This window comes from Cervus canadensis, chromosome 25, assembly GCF_019320065.1.
Source record: "Cervus canadensis isolate Bull #8, Minnesota chromosome 25, ASM1932006v1, whole genome shotgun sequence".
NCBI lineage: Eukaryota > Metazoa > Chordata > Mammalia > Artiodactyla > Cervidae > Cervus > Cervus canadensis.
The window spans coordinates 21017528-21038916 of NC_057410.1; the positions used below are offsets into that span (position 1 = coordinate 21017528).

General features: G+C 37.7%; 1 protein-coding gene across 1 annotated transcript in view; it reads right to left on the reverse strand.

Moving 5' to 3' along the window:
- DBX2 (developing brain homeobox 2) overlaps positions 1-21389 on the reverse strand; it is a 36771-nt gene that overhangs the window by 12659 nt on the left and 2723 nt on the right. The window contains exon 2 of the mRNA XM_043447423.1: positions 7850-7945. Coding sequence (XP_043303358.1) covers positions 7850-7945 — 96 coding nt within the window. The remainder of the gene's footprint in view (positions 1-7849; positions 7946-21389) is intronic.

The following is a 21389-nucleotide window of genomic DNA, read 5'->3' on the forward strand; positions in this document are numbered from 1 at the left end:
TAAATCTTGTCAATTCTACCTCTGTAATATAATTGCTTTCTTTCCTATTTGTCTAAAAGATTCGTAAACAACTTCTAGCTAGTCTCTCAGCTCTGGGTTATGTCTCATTCTCATTCATCCTGACATTCCCAAAAGAAACACTGGCCTCTCTCTCTTTCTTTGAGCTCTGCAACACTCATAGAAATCTCCATAGAAATGCCATGATCCTTGGGATATAATGAAGCCCAATTCTTTACCAAGCTCTAGTTTTACTGATGCCTTTTCGATTCATTCTATTGTGGGATCTTGGTTAATTCTCCATCTATAGAACCAATTACCTTTGCCTGCCTCACACCAAGGTCATATCTTAAAGTCAGGCTTTGGCAACTGGAGTCACTATTTCTTGGTGGGTCAAGACTGTGAAGAAAGAAACATCTATGAACACAGCCAGGGCTCCTGTTTGTGACTATGGGCTTCTGCTCCCTGTCCTTGGTCAGGACCACATGGCATCTCCGATACAGCCTGGCAACAGTGTCCTCAAAATTCCAGCATGACCCTCTCACTTCATATTTTGATCTGGAATTCTTAACTTATAAGTGTGTCCAATTTACCATTATTATAGCCATACATATTAAAATTAGGGAAAGAAACTTAAATACCCAAAGGTAATGAAATGCATAAGCGCATCATGTTATACCTACTAAGTGAAAATTTAAAGAACCACTAAAGATGCCTAGGAAGATCAGGCAGCAGCAAGAAAAATACACTATATGATATATAAGATACATATCATGCAAACGCTAAGTAAAAATAAGGAAAGGAAAAAAGACTGATAAAGCAAAAATAAAAACTAAGAGAGGCTACCATCTTACCGTTATAGACAAATAATGCATCTCCACTCTACATTATACCTCTGATTGAGTTTTATAAGGAAAACAAGCAAACATTGTAGCAACCTTTAGGGGAGAATCTAGCCAAGTAACTGAATCATCACTGAGTGACAACTGAGAATGAACCCACTCCATCCTTCAGATGTTCATATTTGATAACGAGAAATGTGAGGAGGATAGGATCACACATAGTACAATGAGATAAACACCCACAGACCACCACATAGAGAACTTTTAAGCACCAGTTGAGAAGCCCTTTAGTTTTGGAGGCCAGCAGAGTAAATCCTGAGACAGAACTGCTACCAAAAGACTAGCAATTCCTCTTGTGGGACAGCTCAACAACGGAGCAGAGAGAGCAACTGACATCTGCAGAAGCTTGCATGCAGGGAGGACCAGGGTGAGACATGGTGGATCCAGGAATCTCACAGAGCTTGGTACTTCTAGAGGACGCAGGGGATGAGCAGGAAGAACACAGGACATTAGCTGGGAGGTAGAGTTGGACCAGGAGTGACTGAAACAAATTTAGGATATAACTTGCCACAGTGAAAAGTCTTCTGAGGACCTTGCATTTCAGAAGACCAATATTTTCTGAGTTAATATAACTTCTTATTTATTTTATTTTTAATTGATGTATAGTTGATTTACAGTGTTGTATTAGTTTCAGGTGTATATCACAATGATTCAGTTATACATACATATGTATGTACACATAAGTGAAGTGAAAGTCATTCAGCTGTCCAACTCTTTGCAACCCCATGGACTATACAGTCCATGGAATTTTCCAGGCCAGATTATTGGAGTGGGTAGCTGTTCCCTTCTCTAGGGGATCTTCCCAACCCAGGGATCAAACCCAGGTCTCCCACATTGCAGGCAGATTCTTTACCAGCTGACCACACGGGAAGCCCAAGAATACTGGAGTGGGTAGCCTATCCCTTCTCCAGTGGATCTTCCTGACCCAGGAATCGAACCAGGGTCTCCTGCTTTGCAGGCAAATTCTTCACCAACTGAGCTGTCAGGGAAGCATGTATGCACATATATATACATACATGTACATATATGTGCACATATATGTGTGTGCGTGTTCTCAGTTTCTCAGGCATATCCAACTCCTGTAACCCATGGACTGTAGCCTGCCAGGCTCCTCTGTCCACGCGGTTTTCTAGGCAAGAATACTGGGTTGCCACTTCCTACTTTAGGGGATCTTCTCAACCCATGGATTGAACCCAGGTCTCCTATGTCTCCTGCATTGGCGGGAAAAATCTTTACCACTGAGTCACTTGGGAAGCCCCATACTTTATCATACAACTTATTAAATCTATACAAAAATACAAATAAATTTATGGCCCAATATAAGTTAGTTTAAAATTTTTTCCTACAATTTTTCTAAATCAAGGGTTTGTAGATAGGGGTCATAATTCTACTCATTTAGTGCATTCTTCACTAACATCTAAATGTTTACCTAAAACAATGTGGGTAACACTTTTAAATGCCCCTAAGACTTTTTAACAGGAACCCACAGATTTTCCTGAGTTATGTTTTCTATTAAGCCATGTTAAGAACAGAAAGAAGAGCCCCATCAAAGAGATCTACAAATACAATACTCTCACCAGTGTGAGGGGTGAGAATACACACAGACCAGACTCCATCTCTAAAAGGGAGACCTTTGGAGTAGCTGTGAGGATCAGAGGGTTAACTCCTTGGTTTGGTCCTCAGGATTTGGTGCTCTATAGCAAAAATACAGCCACTGAACAAGCAAAAGCCACAGCAAATATAAAGAACAGCCCATTCTTCCTTTGTGTGCTAGCTGCTTGGTTTTTCGAAGTTCTGCTCTCAACACATGAATCATGACTATTTTCATAAACAGACACGGCTCAGTTTCCTACAAGAAGCATGAGGCAAGATGCTGCTCCTCCTCACATCTCCCCTGGGAGTCTTCTGCGGGCTCTCTCTGGCCCTAACCATAAACCAGTGAGGAACTCACCCCATTTTCCTACCTTCTAAATGTAGGAATATGAGCTCAAATTTACACCTGCAAAACAAACAGGCACTTCAAGAACTTGATGGTGATTTAAAAGTCTCTCAGAAGCTATTAAAAAGTTACAAGCAACAAATACCTTTGATTATTCCTAAATTCATAACAAAAATCTGCTTTATATGGAAACTTATAGGTGACAATAATAAATAAATACTATAAAAATAACAATGAACAGATACAGAGATTAGAGCAGGCCTAGAAAAGAGGCTTTAGAAGCCAGGGCCATCAACTCAAGGCGCTATAGACTCTGCCAACTTGCAGATGTCAGCATATCATTTTATAGCGTGACTTCCATATACATTTGGGGCTCAGTATGTGCTGCTGTGTGTGCCAATAATAAGTAGTGTGTCATGAAATCTTTACCACAATCCCCAGAGGAAGATATTAGCATCCTCATTTCCATAGGAAAAAAAAACTGAGGCTCTGGAAAGATAACTTGTGTAGTTGAGACCACATATGCAAGCAGAGTGAGGCCAGCCAACACTCTTTAAAACTATACCGAAGATTGTCAAAATTACAGATGGTCATGGAAAGAGGTCAGAAGCTGGGGAGAGTCATTAAAACGGCAGAATGACCTAGGATAACAAAGTCTGCAAAGGTGTAATTCCCAGCACCTTGTGACAGCTCCCCTGTATCACCTTCACCCCCGGGGAATCCCTGTGTGACGTGAGCCTTCTGAAAGGCATTTCAAACGGAGGTGTGCTAAGTGAATGATACAGGGCGATGAGCAATAGAGAAACATTCAGTAGATAAACTGGTGGAGGTTTCTGTCTACCCCAGGGTAAGCTACTGCTACTACTAATGAACATTTGGGGAGAAAGAAAACTCCATCCCAGAAATGTTACTTGAATACTTTCACTGCCTCTGTGGAATTGTTGAATAGAGCCATCAACTTGGAAAAGCTATTGTCTTTGAGTCTCTGACTCCTTTAAACCTTCTTCCTGGTTGACTGAGTGTCATTTATCTATAGAGTACCCTCCCTTTGCTATTGAGAAGTCAAAACCTATGTTCAACTCATCACACAAACTCGTTTACATGTTCAGCACAATAACTAGACTATTTATCTATTATCACAAAATGCTGCATCTGTCTTAAAATCTTAGAGTTCCAAAGATAAATCCTTATAAAAGAAGCTCTCAGGCAGCTTTTTGTGGATTTCCATAGGTTTTGATGGGACTTCCCAAGTGGCGCTAGTGATAAAGAACTTGCCTGCCAGTGCAGGAGACACAAGAGATACAAGTTCGATCCCTGGGTCAGGAAGATCCTCTGGAGGAGAGCATGGCAACCCACACCAATACTCTTGCCTAGAGAATCCCATGGACAGAGGAGCCTGGCGGGCTATAGTATGTAGGGTCACAGAGTCAGACATGACTGAAGCAACTCAGCATGCATGCATAGGTCTGGTTCAGTTCCCTAAACCTACTGACCACTCCAGCTGAGGGCAGAACACAGCCAGGACAGGTGTGTTTATCAAGGTGTGCGCCCACCAGAGCATCACCACCTTTGACAGTGACACTCTTAGGACCAACCTAAAACAATAACAGGGTCCCTTTCCTGCTGCCTTCAACAAAATCCTAAATTCAAATTTCAAGGGTATATTATATTCTATTAAGTTTTAACAAGGAAGGGAAGATAGTAAAATTATCTCCAAATGCATAATCTAAGTTCATCTACCAAGAAAGCTGAAACAATTTATTCTAGAATAGTATGTCCTTACTCATATCTTCATAATGCTGCTCCAAATTTAAACTTTGTTTTTTAATGCGTAAAATTCTTGAAAGGTTAAATTCAAGTTGGGTACTCAAAGACAAAGAAATAATGATTTGATTAATTCAATGAGATATTCTGCATAATTAAGACACCTACACATTTTCATGTAGTCTTCTTCTTAAAGTCATTATCTGCATAATTTCTACAACTTTCCATCTCATTTTAGCTGAGAAGTATGCTATTTTGAAAGGAACCTTATGAATACACTATCAAAGATTTTCCTTACACTGCTTTGGGGAAGAGGAGAATTTACCACTGCCTTTTAATTTTTCCCCACTGTAAGGATTGTGCTTAAATAGCTAATTAAACTATTTATTATATGTGAGAAGGGCACTGAATGAATGATTATTTCCACACTGCAATAAGTCAATCATAAATCTAACAGGTTAATAAGAAAAACTAAATCAATTTTAAACAAGTGAATCATGTAAAGAATCAAAATTATATTTCTCTTGCTATGGATGTGTTGATCTGATCCTAAACTTTTAGAAATAGTAAAATCAATATTGTGAAACAGTGATGAGGGCCATGATTTTACAACTTATTAAAATTTTTAGTATAAACCATAATTTTGGCTGTCCAGGCTGAAACTAAATACAAAATACTTGGACAGTTCATTTTCCTTCTTTTGTGCAAATGGAAAAAACTTAAATTCCTGGGCATAAAATCATTCTTATTATTAAAAACAACAAGAAGAAAAGCAAATAAATGCCTTAAATAAAAACCTTACAGGGCAGTTGTAAGCCTTATTAACTGTTCCTTGGTATCATGAGTATTCATGTAAAATTCTTACTGACAGCCAAAATCTACCATTTCATTATTATTTGCTCCCAATACAATAAACATTATACACAAGAATATAGGAAATTCACTTCAGATTTATCACTAATGAGATGCCAACCTTTTTATTAAGAACACTGGTGGCATCTCTAAGCTGTTTTAAAATGGCAACTTAGAAAGGAGACAAACATCAGTCTGAGCAGTGCTGATTTTCCACTTGTATGTTTTATTAAATAAAAGAGGTAAACACAGAGCTTTATAAGCTTCCAGGAATAAACACCACAATTTACAACAGCTATACCAAAGGCACATAGTGGGAAGGGCCGAGAAGCAGATGGAGAATAAAGAGACTTGCTTAGAGTGATTTTTTTCAAACAATTGAGAAGATGAAGTTGTCTAGGAAATGACTTTCGACTTACTTTTATGGGCTTTACTTATTAAACTGGCCTGAGCACCAGTATACTTTTACAGCCTAGAAACTCTTATTAAAACACCACTATAAAATGAATACACTCACACACACACGAATGTCCACCTGTCACATGAAATGTTTTGGTCCATTGCCTCCTACCTAAACTACACTGCCAGAGATGTTCTAAAGTAGAAAACCAGTGTTATATACCAAGGTGAAATCACTGAAACTAGGTGTGGGAACTCTTTCAATCTCCACCCCTGGGATACCACACTAAAGATTAATTCCACAGAGACACCACCACGCTGCAGTATCAGATGTTTGGGGTGTAAGCCTCTGCTCCAGTCGTTCTTTCCTGATACTCTAATATATGGTAATAAATGTTTCCTTAATCTGTACAACATTTTTCAATTACCCTCATAGGAGACCACCTTGAAGGAGCGAGTAAAAGGTTTAGTCATGGTTTCTATTTTTCTATTTGAGTCAATCCATTCTAGTTAAATGGACAATTAATAGGTCACTTCCAAAATAGTAGTGTATCAGTCCTGGTTAATAAACAATCCCCACAGAGGATAATAGGCCCTATGTATTCAGCAAGCCCTGTATACACTCAGCTCATCCACTAAATCCCTTTTCAGGTGGACAGGGTTATATGGGAAGATGAGCTGGAATGAGTCTATAAAAGTCAGTTTCATTCACTGCTTTATTTTTCAGCCAAGTGCTTTAAATGGTGTCCAGAAATTCACTTGGAATGTGAGACAGCAGAAAAGACTGACACACAGTCTCGCTTTATGACCATACAAAAGGGCAACTGACCCTTGCCCGCGCTTTTTCCCTGTGAAATGGTTCTGAAAGTTCATAGGCACAGTGAAAAATCGTGGTGAGGTCGCGTGTGGATGAGTCAAGTAAAAGTGGCGATTGGTCACGGGTCTGTCACCCATTGTGGCTGGGTCCCGGCCATGTAAAGTGCCCTGTGGGAAAGTATCAGCCCCCTAAAGAGATGCTCAGAAGCCTGCAGCTCATTAAACGGCCAGCATTTGCTGCCTCACTTGTCAGGAATCATTCTGTTGAGCAACTGCTCTCCTAAAACATTCATAAAACACATGCAGAGAGAGAGGCAACAGAGATCTGAATTCAACCAGGATACAGCTCTGAACCTCAGCCTGACTCTACTCCTAGCTCAGTTTTCACCTGACAGAGCTGCTAACCTGAATCAATATTTTCTCCTTGGCAGTAGAAATCCACATACCCCTCTGCTGGACTTCTTTATCACAAACTTGAGTCCTCCTGCCTACAGATTCTTAGTTGACCAAAAATCTCAAGATCATTGTAAATGTTATTTCTTTTTATTTTCACGTAGACATTTTTTTTTTCCTTTGTACATGTGAATGTGTGTGTGCCCTTCAAGTTTCAAAGGTTGTCATTCCCCCTCTATCTCGGACACTATTAAAATGATGTAATGTTTGAAGAAAAGTTCTCTTGAAAACACTTCCTACAACCCTGCTTGGTTTTCTTCAAGATCGTAAGAGATGGTATTTATCTCCTTTTACAATCTTGGCAATTTTGGATTATTTTCCTTGGACACCTAGCGACTTTCTGTGTCACATTTTAAACCGAATGGAAATTTTACACAGTCTCTTAGCTTTCCTTCCTTTCTTTTTTCTTCTTTAAATGAGCATCGCTACATGTTTTAGCAAGAGCCAAATGGGTCCCTCTGAGATCTTTTATAGCAAATGGAAAACAAGTCACTTTCCTTGATGTGTCAGCCCTGGGTTTCAAGGCTGTTAGAAACCGCTCACAATCGCACTCTGTGCTGAGGTCTGATAAATCTCTGGAAACCTCTTGAATAGGAACGCTGTGATTTTTAGCGAGGAATTAGCTCCTTGTCATTGCATTACCAATTAGTTTTCCAGAGCACATTAAATCCTGCTGCTTTGGTTTACAGAGTAACTGAGGCATTGCTGATGAAGCATAAAAACTTACTTGCAAAAGCAGTGGGGGATGCGGGGCGCCGACAGGACCCACCACAGCACGCTGAGTAGAATGGCGGGGCGCTCAGAAAAAAAGGCTTGGAAGGCGCTGCAGAGAAAGCATTGATTGCATTGATTAGCCATTTCTTTTAGACAATATTCAAAATCCCAGTTTTCCCAAAGTCACGCAGTAAAGCCCCACATCTTCGGAGCATTTAGTTAGCTACAACTTTTACTGGAATTAACGTCATTTTAAAGCAGTCTTAACAACCTAGAGGGGTGGGATAGGAAGGGAGGTGGGAAGGATGTTCAAGTGGGAGGGGATATGGGTAAACCACGGCTGATTCATGCTGGTGTTTGGTAGAAACCAATACAAAACTGAAAAGCAATGATCCTTCAAAATAAATAAATACATAAAATTTAAAAGTAAATAAATAAAGTAGTCTTCACCTGTCAGAGCTTGCTGAATAACTTAATCGTGGTTTGGAAGTTATGGTATAAACGCTCAAATTATCAAAACCAAACTTACTTGTTCATTTTCTGTGTGGTTATAAATAGTAAATATCAAATAGTGCTTTATTTAAAATTGCCTAGAGCAACACTGCCCAGGAGAACTCTCTGATGATGGACAGATCCTCTCTCTGCGTGTCCAATATGTATCTACTTGTCATATATGCCACTGAGCACTTGAAATGTGGCCAGTATGTCTGCATAACTGAATTCTTCATTTCAGGTTTTTAAAATTTAAATAGACTCATATGTCTAGGGGCCAATACGTTGAGCAGCAGTTCTAGATACAATACTTATCAAGAAACAATGAGTATGTTACACGCTTCAGTTTAGTTTTTAAAGCGGTTATATTACTCCACTTTTTATTTTCAGAAGGTGCTTTGAAATATATAGACAGCTGGATTCCAAAGTTGAAAACACTTAATTTACTGAGTAATTCAATGACAACAGTGTTTTCTCTGACCACTTTTACATGCTTAAAAGTATTTGAGAATAGTAACAACATTTACTCTCAAGTGATATCTGGTTAACCTGAAAGCATGTGTGTTTACAGTATAGGGAGTTGCCATATAATTCTGCTCTGCTCACTTTATTAAACTATGCTATTCAGAACATTTTCAGTACATATATACAGAATAGTTCTCATTACTCTTGTAAATAAAGAAATTTTAAACTCTGTTCCTCAGCAGATGAAAAATGGCTATAAAGGATGTCACAGAATACTAGTAGCTCTCCTGAACTGAGCACTTACTATATGCCCTGGTGGCTCAGATGGTAAAGCGTCTGCCTGCAATGCAGGAGACCCAGGTTTGATCCCTGGGTTGGGAAGATCTCATGAAGAAGGAAATGGCAACCCCTCCAGTACTCTTGCCTGGAAAACTCCATGGACCGAGGAGACTGGTAGGCTACAGTCCATGGGGTCTCAACACGACTGAGCAACTTCACTTTCACTCATTATATGTCAGGCTTTGGTTAAGTGTAGGACCTTAAATACAATATGTCCTTTTGTACAGTAGGGTTTAATATAATATAAACACAGGTGAGATTTCCTTAGGTGGGCAACTTGCTTTTACCATCACATAGCCATCAGAGTGTCTGACACATTCTAAATAGTCAATAGATTTTTGATAAATGAATGAATGATCTTAAAACTAAGAAATAGGAAATCAGGAATTAATCTTTTCCCTGTTCCTCTGACACTCTGAAACATAGTATCTTCTGTAACAGATAACTTTTAAATCTAGAGGATGACTTGAAAATAAATATTTTTACTATTCTCCCTTTATTTTCAATGGAAACTTTTTTCACTTCTTAATCATATACAGTGAACATAATTTTGCTGCAAATACATGCCTTTTTCAACAACAGAGTAATTTCAGACTCAAATTTTAACCAATTGATAAGCATTCCTTTATTTTACCAAGATCTTTGAAGGACATATCAAAATAAATATATAAGAACATAAAATAATTTTATGGTCTCATGGTCTTTAATGGTGTCAAATTGCAAATTAACCATAATGGAGGGTCTTTTCTATAATATGGCTTCCCTGGTGGCTCAGATGGTAAAGAATCTGCCTGCAATAAGGGAGACCCAGGATCAATCCCTGGGTCGGGAAGATCCCCTGGAGAAATGGCTTACCCACTCCAGTATTCTTGCCTAGAGAATTCCACGGACAGAGAGGCCAGGTGGGTTATAGTCCATGCGGTAACAATATGATGAAAAGCTGTCAATGTCAATGGCTTTAGTTTTTTAATACCTGAATTTTCAAGTAATAAAATGTCAATGTTACTTTGAAAACATGGCAACTAACCGAAGTATGAAAAAGAGATCCATTTTGGTGTTCAGTAAGTTCTATAAAACTTTTTAAAAATTGTCATTGTTATCATAAGTTGTTCTAATGCTGATTTAAAAGCCATCACAGAAATGATAAATCACTTTATTTGAACTTTACATCTTATAAGAATAGGGCTTCCCAAGTGGTTCAGTGATAAAGAATAATCTGCCTGCCAATGCAGAGATAGGTTTGATCCCTAGGTCGGGAAAATCCCCTGGAGAAGCAAATGGCACCCCACTCTAATATTCTTGCCTGGAAAATTCCATGGACAAAGGAGCCTGGTGGGTTTGAGTCCATGAAGTTGCAAAAGAGTTGGACATGAGTTAGCAACTAAACAGCAACAATGTTATAATAATATGCCATTGTTAAGGCCAAGTTAAGAGTTACATTTTTTAATGTTTCTATGAATATATGAAGCACTTTGAAAAGTGGATATTAATATATATAATAAAAGTTGTCTCATGTTTATTCTCAAGTATTTCTGTTAACTTACTTCACCTCCAAACTAAGTACTCCATAGGTATTTTAAGTTATAGCTATTGTGCTGCTTGGCATTTTGTAAATTGAGGTAAAAGAAAATGGCTTGCCATATTGCATTTACATATGTGCAGGTAAGCATCTATCATAATAGTTACACACACAAAAAAATTTTTTTTGCTCAATATCTAGTGTAGAAAATAAGTATGCTATGGTGATACTATTGATATCAATATAACAATGCAGGATAGGTACAAATTACTAATTTTACTATTCTACCCAAAATGTTTCTCAGTTTATTCCTACAGCCCTAAAAATGAAAACAAAGAATTTTTTAAAAGTATGGTTCATCTGATACATATACACAATGGAATATTACTCAGCTATTAAAAAGAATGCATTTGAATCAGTTTTAATGAGGTGGATGAAACTGGAGCCTATTATATAGAGCAAAGTAAGTCAGAAAGAAAAACACCAATACAGTATATTAACACATACATATGGAATTTTAGAAAGATGGTAACGATGACCCTATATGCAAGACAGCAAAAGAGACACAGATGTAAAGAACAGACTTGTGGACTCTGTGGGAGAATGTGAGGGTGGGATGATTTGAGAGAATAGCATTGAAACACATATATTATCATAAGTGAAATAGATCACCAATCCAGGTTCAGTGCATGAGACAGGGTGCTCAGGGCTGGTGCACTGGGATGACCCTGAGGGATGGAATAGGGAAGGAGGTGGGAGGGAGGGCCAGGATGGGGAACACATGTACACCCATGGCTGATTCATGTGAATGTATGGCAAAAACCACCACAATGTTGTAAAGTAATTAGCCTCCAATTAAAAAAAAAAAAAAGTATGGTTCATTTGAGACAAGTGTTCAATTAAATTCAACTGCAATAAATGAGGTTCTGAGATATAGGCTGTTAGTGTTAAATTTAACCAGAAAAAGTTTAATTGAACAGTTTTTTATATTACTCCATACTATTCTATCTTAATATAGTAACTCTGTAATCAAAATGACAGTTGCTATGTCTACAGTAGCAACTCTATAGAGGCTAAAGAACTACATGTGACATGACCAGGCTTAAAGTTCCATTGTATAGTATTTTCTCACCATTTAAAATCACCTAATTGACACACATATATTTACACAGAAGATTAGTCGATTCCTAATTTCTATGCATAAATACATCTTGTTTAGGCTGGTTTATGTGGAAATCACTGTGAAATTTCAATTAAGTGCTCCATTTTTTACGTGCTCGTACTTGGACATAAGTCAAATGTTAACCTAACGGAGCATGTGATGGCCGGGATGTTGAATGGTGTGAAGAAATAGCCATTTGAAAACAATGCAATGCATTAAAGATATATATTACATTTTAATGTTTGTCAATCACATACTTTTTCAAGCAGTGAGCAAAAAATGGAAACTCAAGTATGATAAAAACAAAGTGACAAGTTAACAGATACGTTAAAACTTTAGCAAACCGTTTAGGAACTACTTTGGAGATACTCTGAAAAGGGCAGAAAACAAGGCAATTTCAAGACCATGAGCTGCATTTCAAAGCCCATCAGTGCAATCCAGATGCAGTCACTTTATCATTTATCATCTTAGGAACAATTTGTTTTAGGCTTACCAAACAATATATATGACAGGAATGCCTACTATACCTAGGCGCTAGACTGGCTATGAAGTTAACTCTTGCTATTTCATTTATTAATATTCATCCTCAAATGGACCTGCATTTGGAATGTGATGATGACTGTTCTCAGCAGACAAGGGGAACACAGGTATTTTAGCATAATATGTATTAATAGTTTTTAGCCATGAGAGAGAAGGATGTCAGGCACACATACTGGCAGTTACTTAGTAAGAGGCAGACATTTCCATATCTCCCCAGCTTTCCATAAGAGAAAAATGAATGACTTTCCCCGTGGGGGGGAGAAATGCATGTTGTCAGATCCTGCAGCAAGATGCTAGCTTCTCTGAGCACACCACTTCAGGATACTACAAATTTTGTATTCTGCTAACAAATCTGCCTTCCGGGTTCTGTGGGATTCTGTTTCAAGTTACAAACAAATGATTTAAAATTTCTAGAACAAAACTGTCTGAATCCAAATGACTAAGCTCGCTTATTCAGAGAAAACTTTTGAACTTTTCACTTCTTAATCACATGTTCTGACTTATCTGAAAACACAGAATCAAACTGTTAATTATTTTGAATGTTTAATGAAGATGGGAACTTAGCGCCAACTTAATGGTGAACTGGCCTGATTTTTTTTAAACTTAACTAGATGGTTCTGTGACAAAAGCACCCCATAGTCAAGGATGGTTACAAGCCTAGTTACAGAGAAATCATTTTCGAAATTCTGTGGTCTAGAAAGCAAGCAAAACATTTCATTGTTTTTTATTATTTTCACTTTCTTTACCAATGGAGAAGAACAGAGTGTATCTAAATAGGGTGAAACCACATTCTTTTTATTGTCATAGCAAACTGTGGTACTAACTGATGTGGGCTGACATGTCAAAGGAAGAGTCTTAAAGACCACTAATAAAACCCTCAAATAAATTTCAGGAGCCACTGTGATGCTATGCCGACTAGGCAGCACATTTGAAGGACGAAGAAAAAAAGAGAAAAGGTTCCAAGAGGTCTTACAAAGGCAACCAAAGGGTCAAGACATACCTCTGGTAAAGAATAACAGGGAAATAAATAATTTCAAAAGGATGGTTTTAATGGCCTCCTTCAATTGCTGGGTATATGGGCACTGGGAATAAAGAAATCTAAACTTCTGACCTTTATATATGACACAATTGAACAGACTATCTTAAGTGGACCCCCCCAAAAAAATCTCTAAAGAATGACAACTATCTGTCATGAGTTATGAAACCTAAGAAATATCACTTATTGAATAAGGTATGATTTATTATATCACACAAGTTGGAAGTAATTCATTTATGTGATCCACAGGCAAACATGCCTTCCATCACAAGACAAAGCAAGTTAAGTCATCCTTTACCTTTCTGCTCATCTAAAAATGACAGAAGTCCACATTTTTTTTTTTTTGCTTTGAGTATTTCAGAGACAGAAAGCAAAGGTCTTAATAGTCTCGTATAGTTCATGAGAAAATAAATCAAGTGCAGTGTCTACTTGTTTGATTCTGTCTTTTTAATTCCATGCAAATAATATTTACTGCATGTCTATCATGCCACATAATGCATTGTGTGCTGGGATGACAAAGATTATAATAGGATAGCTTCCCTCCCTGGAAGAATTTCTATTTTTAAAAGTTTCATAACTTACAGATTTGAATCTGCTGATTAAATAAATGAAATACAAATATTTCCATACTCCAAATTCAATTTTGTTCTATAAAATCTGAGGCATTTCCCATGGCCATGAGATCTTAAAAAAAAATAGTACCGTGTGTTCTCCTAACCACTGTTCCCAACCCTGAATACATATGAGAATGATCTAGAGTGCTTTTCAAAGATACAGAGCCTGGACCCCACAGCAATTTGGTTAAATCAGGCTGGTAGGAGTGGGTCCCCCAACATACTATTAATATTTTTTCAAAAGTTGCACATGTGATTACAATGTATAGTCAGGATGAGACCACTGAATAGAACACAAAACAATGCCTGACATACATCAGGCACTCAACAATGTTAGCCTTTATTCCTACCATTATTACATAATTTGGGATTGATTCTAAGACAACAAATAAAAAGAAGCAGCATGGTTCAGACCTGCACTAAAACATACTAGCAAGTAAAAAGAAAAGAGTATTGTCAAGAAGAGCCTCTGTCAAGAAGGCTTCGAGCAGGAAAAGCATCTTGATCTGGAAACTTGACTGGGAAAGTATTGAATGGCATAAGAAGAGAAATAAGGCATTCCAGGAAAGAAAGGTGGCATGAAAAAAATGAAAGAAGGCAAGGCTGATGGTGACACACAGCGCAGGTTAGGAAGATCAGCCTGACTGCTGGACCAAGGTCAGAGGTGTGAGCATTAAGGATGTGGTTGGACACCCCAACAGTCATTTCAGCACTATTTACTAAATAGCCAAGACATGAAAGCAACCTAAATGTCCACTGACAGATGAATGGATAAATAAGATGTGTGTGTGTGTGTGTGTGTGTGCACGCTATGTTGCCTCAGTTGTGTCCGACTCTGAGCAACCCTATGGACTGTAGCCTGCCAGGCTCCTCTGTCCATGGAATTTTACAGGCAAGAATACTAGAGTCAGCCTCTACACACACACACACACACACACACAGAGGAATATTACTCAGCCATTAAAAAGAATGAAATAATACCATCTGCAGCAACAAGGATAGACCTAGAGATTATCATACTAAGTGAAGTAAGTCAGACAAAGACAAATATTATATGATATCACTTAAAAGTACAATCTAAAAAAATAATACAAAGTTATTATCAAAACAGAAATAGTCTCATAGACATAGAAAACAAGCTTATGGTTACCAAAGGGGATAGCAGTAGGGAAGAATAAATTAGGAGCTTGGGATTTACTGCATGCTATACACTGCTATGCACAAAACAGATGACCCACAAGGACCTTCACTGAGAAATATACTCAATGTTTTATAACAATCTATAATGGGAAAGAATATGAGAAAGGAAATATATATAAATATATATTTATGTATAACTGAAAAAAGGAATGTGGTTGGAGGAGCTAAATGCAGTTGATAAAATGAAGGTCTTAAAGGACAAACTGAATATTTTTATTTGATCTGCTAGTCAAATAGGAATAATTGATGTTTTCCTAAATAACTTGATGATATGATCAGAGCAACTTAAAAAAAAATCACCTAACTATGGCGGATGAGCGGTGGTGGAATAATAAGGGACTATATGGAAAGATCCTACTGTGGTCAGATGTTGTGGCAAGAGGTAACGACCAGCTGTTTGGACACTCCCACTAGCACCTTCTCCTCTCTCCTCACAACACCAACAAGTGTCTGGAGTCTAGTTTCTCATCAAGCTGAGGTACCCTGAAATCACAGTTCACTGCAGTCATCAAAGGTTGCTAGAACAGCTCACAGTTGAACACCCCATAAACAGCCAGCATCCTTGTCTGCCGCGTGAGTCCATGGACATCCATCTTGGACATCCAGCTCAGCTGAGCCCACAGATGACCGCAGCTGACTTCTAACTGCAATGAGATTCCAAGTGAGAACCACCCAGCTGAGCCTAGACAGCCCAACAAACCGTTAGCAAAAATAACCAATTGTTCCTCTAAGTTTTGAGATGGTTTCCTACACAGCAATACCCCTTTTACCAGCATGCATTTTGTTTATGGTGGAGTGGTGGAACTCTTTTACATCTTTCCCTGTATGTTACCAACAGGCTTTTGAGATGTGTGGCTGAAAGTCCCATGGTGAGCCTATCACCTGTGCTCATTTTGAAATGAGGCGCAAAGGAGTTATACAAATTGCTTGGGATTGTATAATCCGTCATTTAAAGATCTTGACTTGAATCTAGGTTTTAAAATTAAAGAAATGCTGCTAAAACCAGCTCGGAAAACTATATATTATGCTTTGGAGAAAGTTTTGGCAAATTTTTACTATAAAAGGCCAGAGAGTAAATACATTAGGCTTTGCAGGTCATGTGGTCTCTGCTGCATCTGTTCAATTTGTAGTGCAAAAGCACCTATAGATATAAGCAAACAGAAATGACTCTCTTCCTGCTTTGAAGGATCGGATCCAATATAACTCTACAGTAGGTTCAATACGGGCTTCCCTGGTAGCTCAGATGGTAAAGAATCCGGCTGCAATTCTGGGAGACCTGGGTTCAATCTCTGGGTTGGGAAGATCCCCTGGAGGAGGGCATGGTAACCCACTCCAGTATTCTTGCCAGGAGAATCCCCATCTTCAGAAGAGCCTGGTGGGCTATAGTCTGTGTGGTTGCAGAGAGTCAGACACGACTGAGTGATTAAGCACAGCACAGGTTCAACACACCTAAACTCAATCGAGTCCTAGGTTAGTCTATTAAAAAATTCACCAGGGCTTTGCTGGTGGTTGAGTGGTTAAGATTCCCTTGCCAATGCAGGGAACACAGCTGCGATCCCTGGTCCTGGAAGATCCCACATGCCCTGGGGCAAACAAGCCTGTGTGCCACAACTACTGAACCCACAGCCCTAGAATCCATGTGCTCCACAAGAAGAGAAGCCTCCACAATGAGAAGCGTGCGCACTGCAACTCAAGAGAAGCCCCAGCTCACCACAACTGCAGAAAGGCCACGTGCAGCAACAGAGACCCAGTGGATTCAAATAAATAAATAAATCATAAAAAAAAAAAATCACCAGCCATCATGGTTTTTATTCCCTTTTAATGTACATAAGTCTTCTCAAAGAATAGCTATTTCTTTCATATATTTTAATTTTAAAAGTATTAGAGATTTACATTTTTAAGGAATAAGAAATTTTGAGCTCTCTCCAGAGGACTGTTGAGCTGTGTGTGCTTAATCGTATCCAACTCTTGCGACTCCATAGACTGTAGCCTGCCAGACTCCTCTGTCCACGGGATTCTCCAAGCGAGAAGAGGACCATTAGACATGTATATATTGTACATGCTATTTTTGATAACCACAGAATTAATGAAATCAAGGTTGCTATGGCATGCATGGTGCCTGAACATGTGAAAGAAAAGGTAGAAACCTAGTTCATCTTTGGAATATTTAAAAACAAGAAGGCAATTAAATATTTTAGCAATATATAGAAAAAAGACCTGATTTTTTTTTTCCCTTTCCTTTTCCCAGATGCTTTGATTCTGAAACAAAAGTTTAAAAACTTATAGAGACTTTTTGATCTCTGACTTCAGAGAGAATTTTAGTGCCTTAAGTTTACTGTTCATATAACTCACAAAGAGTGTGCCCCTGAAATATTCCCAACTAATAGCTGGCTGACAAAATGAATAATGCTATTAAAAATAAAATCATTTATGGTAACTTTATATAAAAGTGATGAATCATTCAGCATTGCCAAATCAGGTACTGACTGGAGGCTAAAAGGAATGAAAGGGAGAGATTTCATTAAAAGTGGAAACATTACTGAAAGTAAAATAAAAATATTTTGGAATAAAATATACAAGGGTCTGGTAAGCATATTAGACATTAAGGCAAAAATCCAATTTTTTACTAAGAGAGTGTAAAATGGAAGCATGATCTAATGAAGTCTTAAAGAAGGAGAAATTCTAACAAGCATTCCTACATAGAAATCATACTGTTTCTTTTTACAATTTGCCTTTTTATTTCTGACAGACTCCAGGTGTATTTGGATGAAAACCAAGTTCTTTAACTGACTTAAAAAATTATGTACCTTCACTGTGGAAAAAAATCACAGTAATAAGGTAAAAAAAAAAAAACTTAGAAAAAAAAGGAAAAAAAAAGAAAAACGAAAAAAAAAAAAAACTTTATTTGGAGCCTCTGTTAGCCCATGATTAAGTGGACAAATACTGTTTTTAAGAACCACAAATCAAATCTCCCCAAAAGATAGAATAAGATAGATTCAAAAGTTATGGATGATATCAACGAAGGAAATAGAATGGCAGAAAGTAGGTTGAAGAGTAAATAAGGTATTTACCTCCCAATTCCAACATAAGAACACATTTATTTAAATATTTGAAAGACTATAACATTTTTTCTTCTGTAAAAAGTTTTTCATAGCAAAGAAGCTCAAAATATTTTACCAATGCAGCTATTACCTATATTGGTTCCCTTACTTTCAAGTTGCTTCAATTTTTATCACTGTCCAATGACAAAACTAACCATGAGATGTTTTCTTACAGCAAAAAGAGACTATTTCTGCTGGGCACAGGAAGGAGGTGGCACACTCCAAGAGGTATACAACAGACTCTAATGTACAGTGTTGGCTTCAGTATCTGAGCCACGCTGATGGCAAACAAACACAGCTAAAATCACGGTTGACAATTCTTTTAAACTGTCCAGAACATATGGTGTCACACACCTACAACATATAACAACATTTGGCATCATTTGGTGTCCTGATGACTCTGAACTCTCTAGATCCTCCAATCACTTCTGCTTAAATCTGTATACAATTTTCTGGGCATTCAAACTACTGTGCCTCTTAAAATAATCCTCAAATCCCTAACGTGAGTTAAGAGGTAAAGGGAAAATTCTGAAATGTTCCTACTTGCCTCCTGGATTTACTCCTGTTTTATTATTAAACCTCAGTAATAAAGCTTCAATACATGTGAACATATTGAGATTTCTTGCTATTAAAGCAAAGCAGAGAAGCATATTTTAGTGACTGGGAGAGGGACAGATACTAATGTCAGAGGCAAATAAGATGCACATAAATTGCTACCATTCTGTAATTCCAACTCAAGACATTATTTAGAGGCAGTGTGGTTTTCTCAATCCAAAACTGGAAGTAAAAAGACTGTCTATTAGTCCAACTGGTCCTCTTCACTGCAAAACCTTCCTGAACCTGAAGAAGTTTATGAAGTTTGGGACCATATAGTAATTTGTTCAGAGCCGATTCCTTATAAACTATGCAAAAGTTGTTAATATGTTAATATAAGTCCAAAGATATGTAAGCAGCTTATTTAAAAAATACAAGTGTAATAAGAATATTGTTGGGTATTATCTACAATTCCACCAAAGGATGTTTTTAGGGGGATGGTCTGAGCAAGGAACTACAAGCATGGGCCCCATCATTATCCTCTTCTGGATCCCCCACTGTCTTTGTCTTGGTTCTGGGTCAGCATTATCAACAGTCAAGATTCTGTGATTTTAATTTGCCAAAACAAAACTAGAGCATAGCGTTAGCTAAAATAAATAACAAACTCTAGCTGCATAAATTAGATCACGAAATGTTCAGCTGGACTGGAATCCCCACCTAGAACACAAGGTGGTCCAGTTTCTCCTCCCTCCTCAAAGTGCCTAAGGTGTAAGAGAAGCTATTTTATGTCACACTTTCATTATATCTCAGTGAAAGCGGGAAAAACTACCAGGTGGGACACAAAACACAAGTGTGGGTAGTTTAAGACAGAGTCAAGGTTAATAAGTAAGTAGTAGCTGGGCTGTGAGGTGGACAAGAAAATCAGAGTCCACGTGAGGTATTAATAGTAATAAGAAACCTAACAGGGTACCAGAAAAAATACGGTGGATCTGATTCCAAGCCTGTACTACTAAGTGGTACAACCTACTGGACAAAATTACTTTTTAAAAAAGGACAGTTTAATTCAACTCTTCAGAATAAAAAATTGCTTTCTAATCCTTTTATATGCAGCACAAGAAGTAGATTTAATAATCACTAAATTACATTCAGGAAATTATTTCAACCATTATCTAAAACGTTCAAAATAACAAATGTCACTGAAAAGCAAGGCTATTTGCTCCACTTTGAAGAAAATAGGTTGCATAACTAAAAGAAATTTAAATTGTCCAGATTTTTACACTTTCAAGACCTTCTTTAATATACAAAAGCATGGATATCTGAATCTAGTACAATAGCCACCAAATGATGACATTAACGAACTTCTGGGGAAGGATCTCTGATGATTATCAGGATTTTTTTCACATACAATGTCTGGAGGTGAATCTACTCACTACCTGTTATCACATTAAGCATGCCCCTCGCAAATCTTGGAGAATGTGCTCTGATTTTTAAAGTTTTTAAACTACTCTATATACACAACTTGACAACATATAGCTATGGAGTGTTCCTTTTTTTTACTCTAAATTCTTAAAGACTTGCCAGTTTTTAGGAATGAAGCACAGACAGCTAAATTTCATTCATAATCTGTAAATCTGTGTTACTGTTTAACTGTCACCATCTTTCAGACACATAACGAGATGAAGGGAAAGACCAATTTCCTATGGGCTCAGATATAACATCCCAATCTGATTTATTATGAAGATATATGTAATTGGTTATCCCATAAGCCCTCATTAGTTTTTTCCTATTCAGTGAAAAACTAGTGTAAGGAATATTTGGGGCAATAGTTTTCTCTTTCACAAGATCACAGAATTAGGGGCAATATTTTTCTCTTTCACAAGATCACAGGTTTTTAAACTGATACTTCAGACAAAAACAAAATTAGCAAGTGGAATAATCACTGTAGAAAAAATTGGCCTATTATGAGGATTAAAGCAGCTAACAATTATGAAAATGCTTGGTAAACCATAAAGTAGGACAGAACACGGACTGTAAGCTCCACAGGGGCAGAGACGGTCATCTGTTTTGTTCCCTGATTATCCCAATGGCCTGGAACAAAGTCTGGACACATGGGAGACAGTCAGTAAGCATTTGCTGAATGAATGAACTATATGGTATAATTAATAGTGGGTAACAGAAATAATGAAGCAGAAATGCATGCAGTGGCATAAATCCCCTAGTTAAATGGTGCTGTCCTTCACCAATGCACTTAAAAACAACTCTAAGGCTTTCTTACTCAATATTTAGACTGGTGCACTCAACAAATTAAGGTTGAGGGAAAAAAACAGGTAATCAATACACTGAAATCATTAAAAGTCACATTCGGTGATCCAGTAAGTTAATGCACAGAAGATCAGAACTGGTTGTTCACTGATGTTTCAGAAAGAAATACTGTTGTTCTGAAAACAGTACCTTTTCTAAATCTCCCTTCTACTCTTTACAGAACGTCAATCACTATTTCATCCTCATCTAATTTTCAGGTGATAGCAAACATTGTCAGCGCTCATTATAA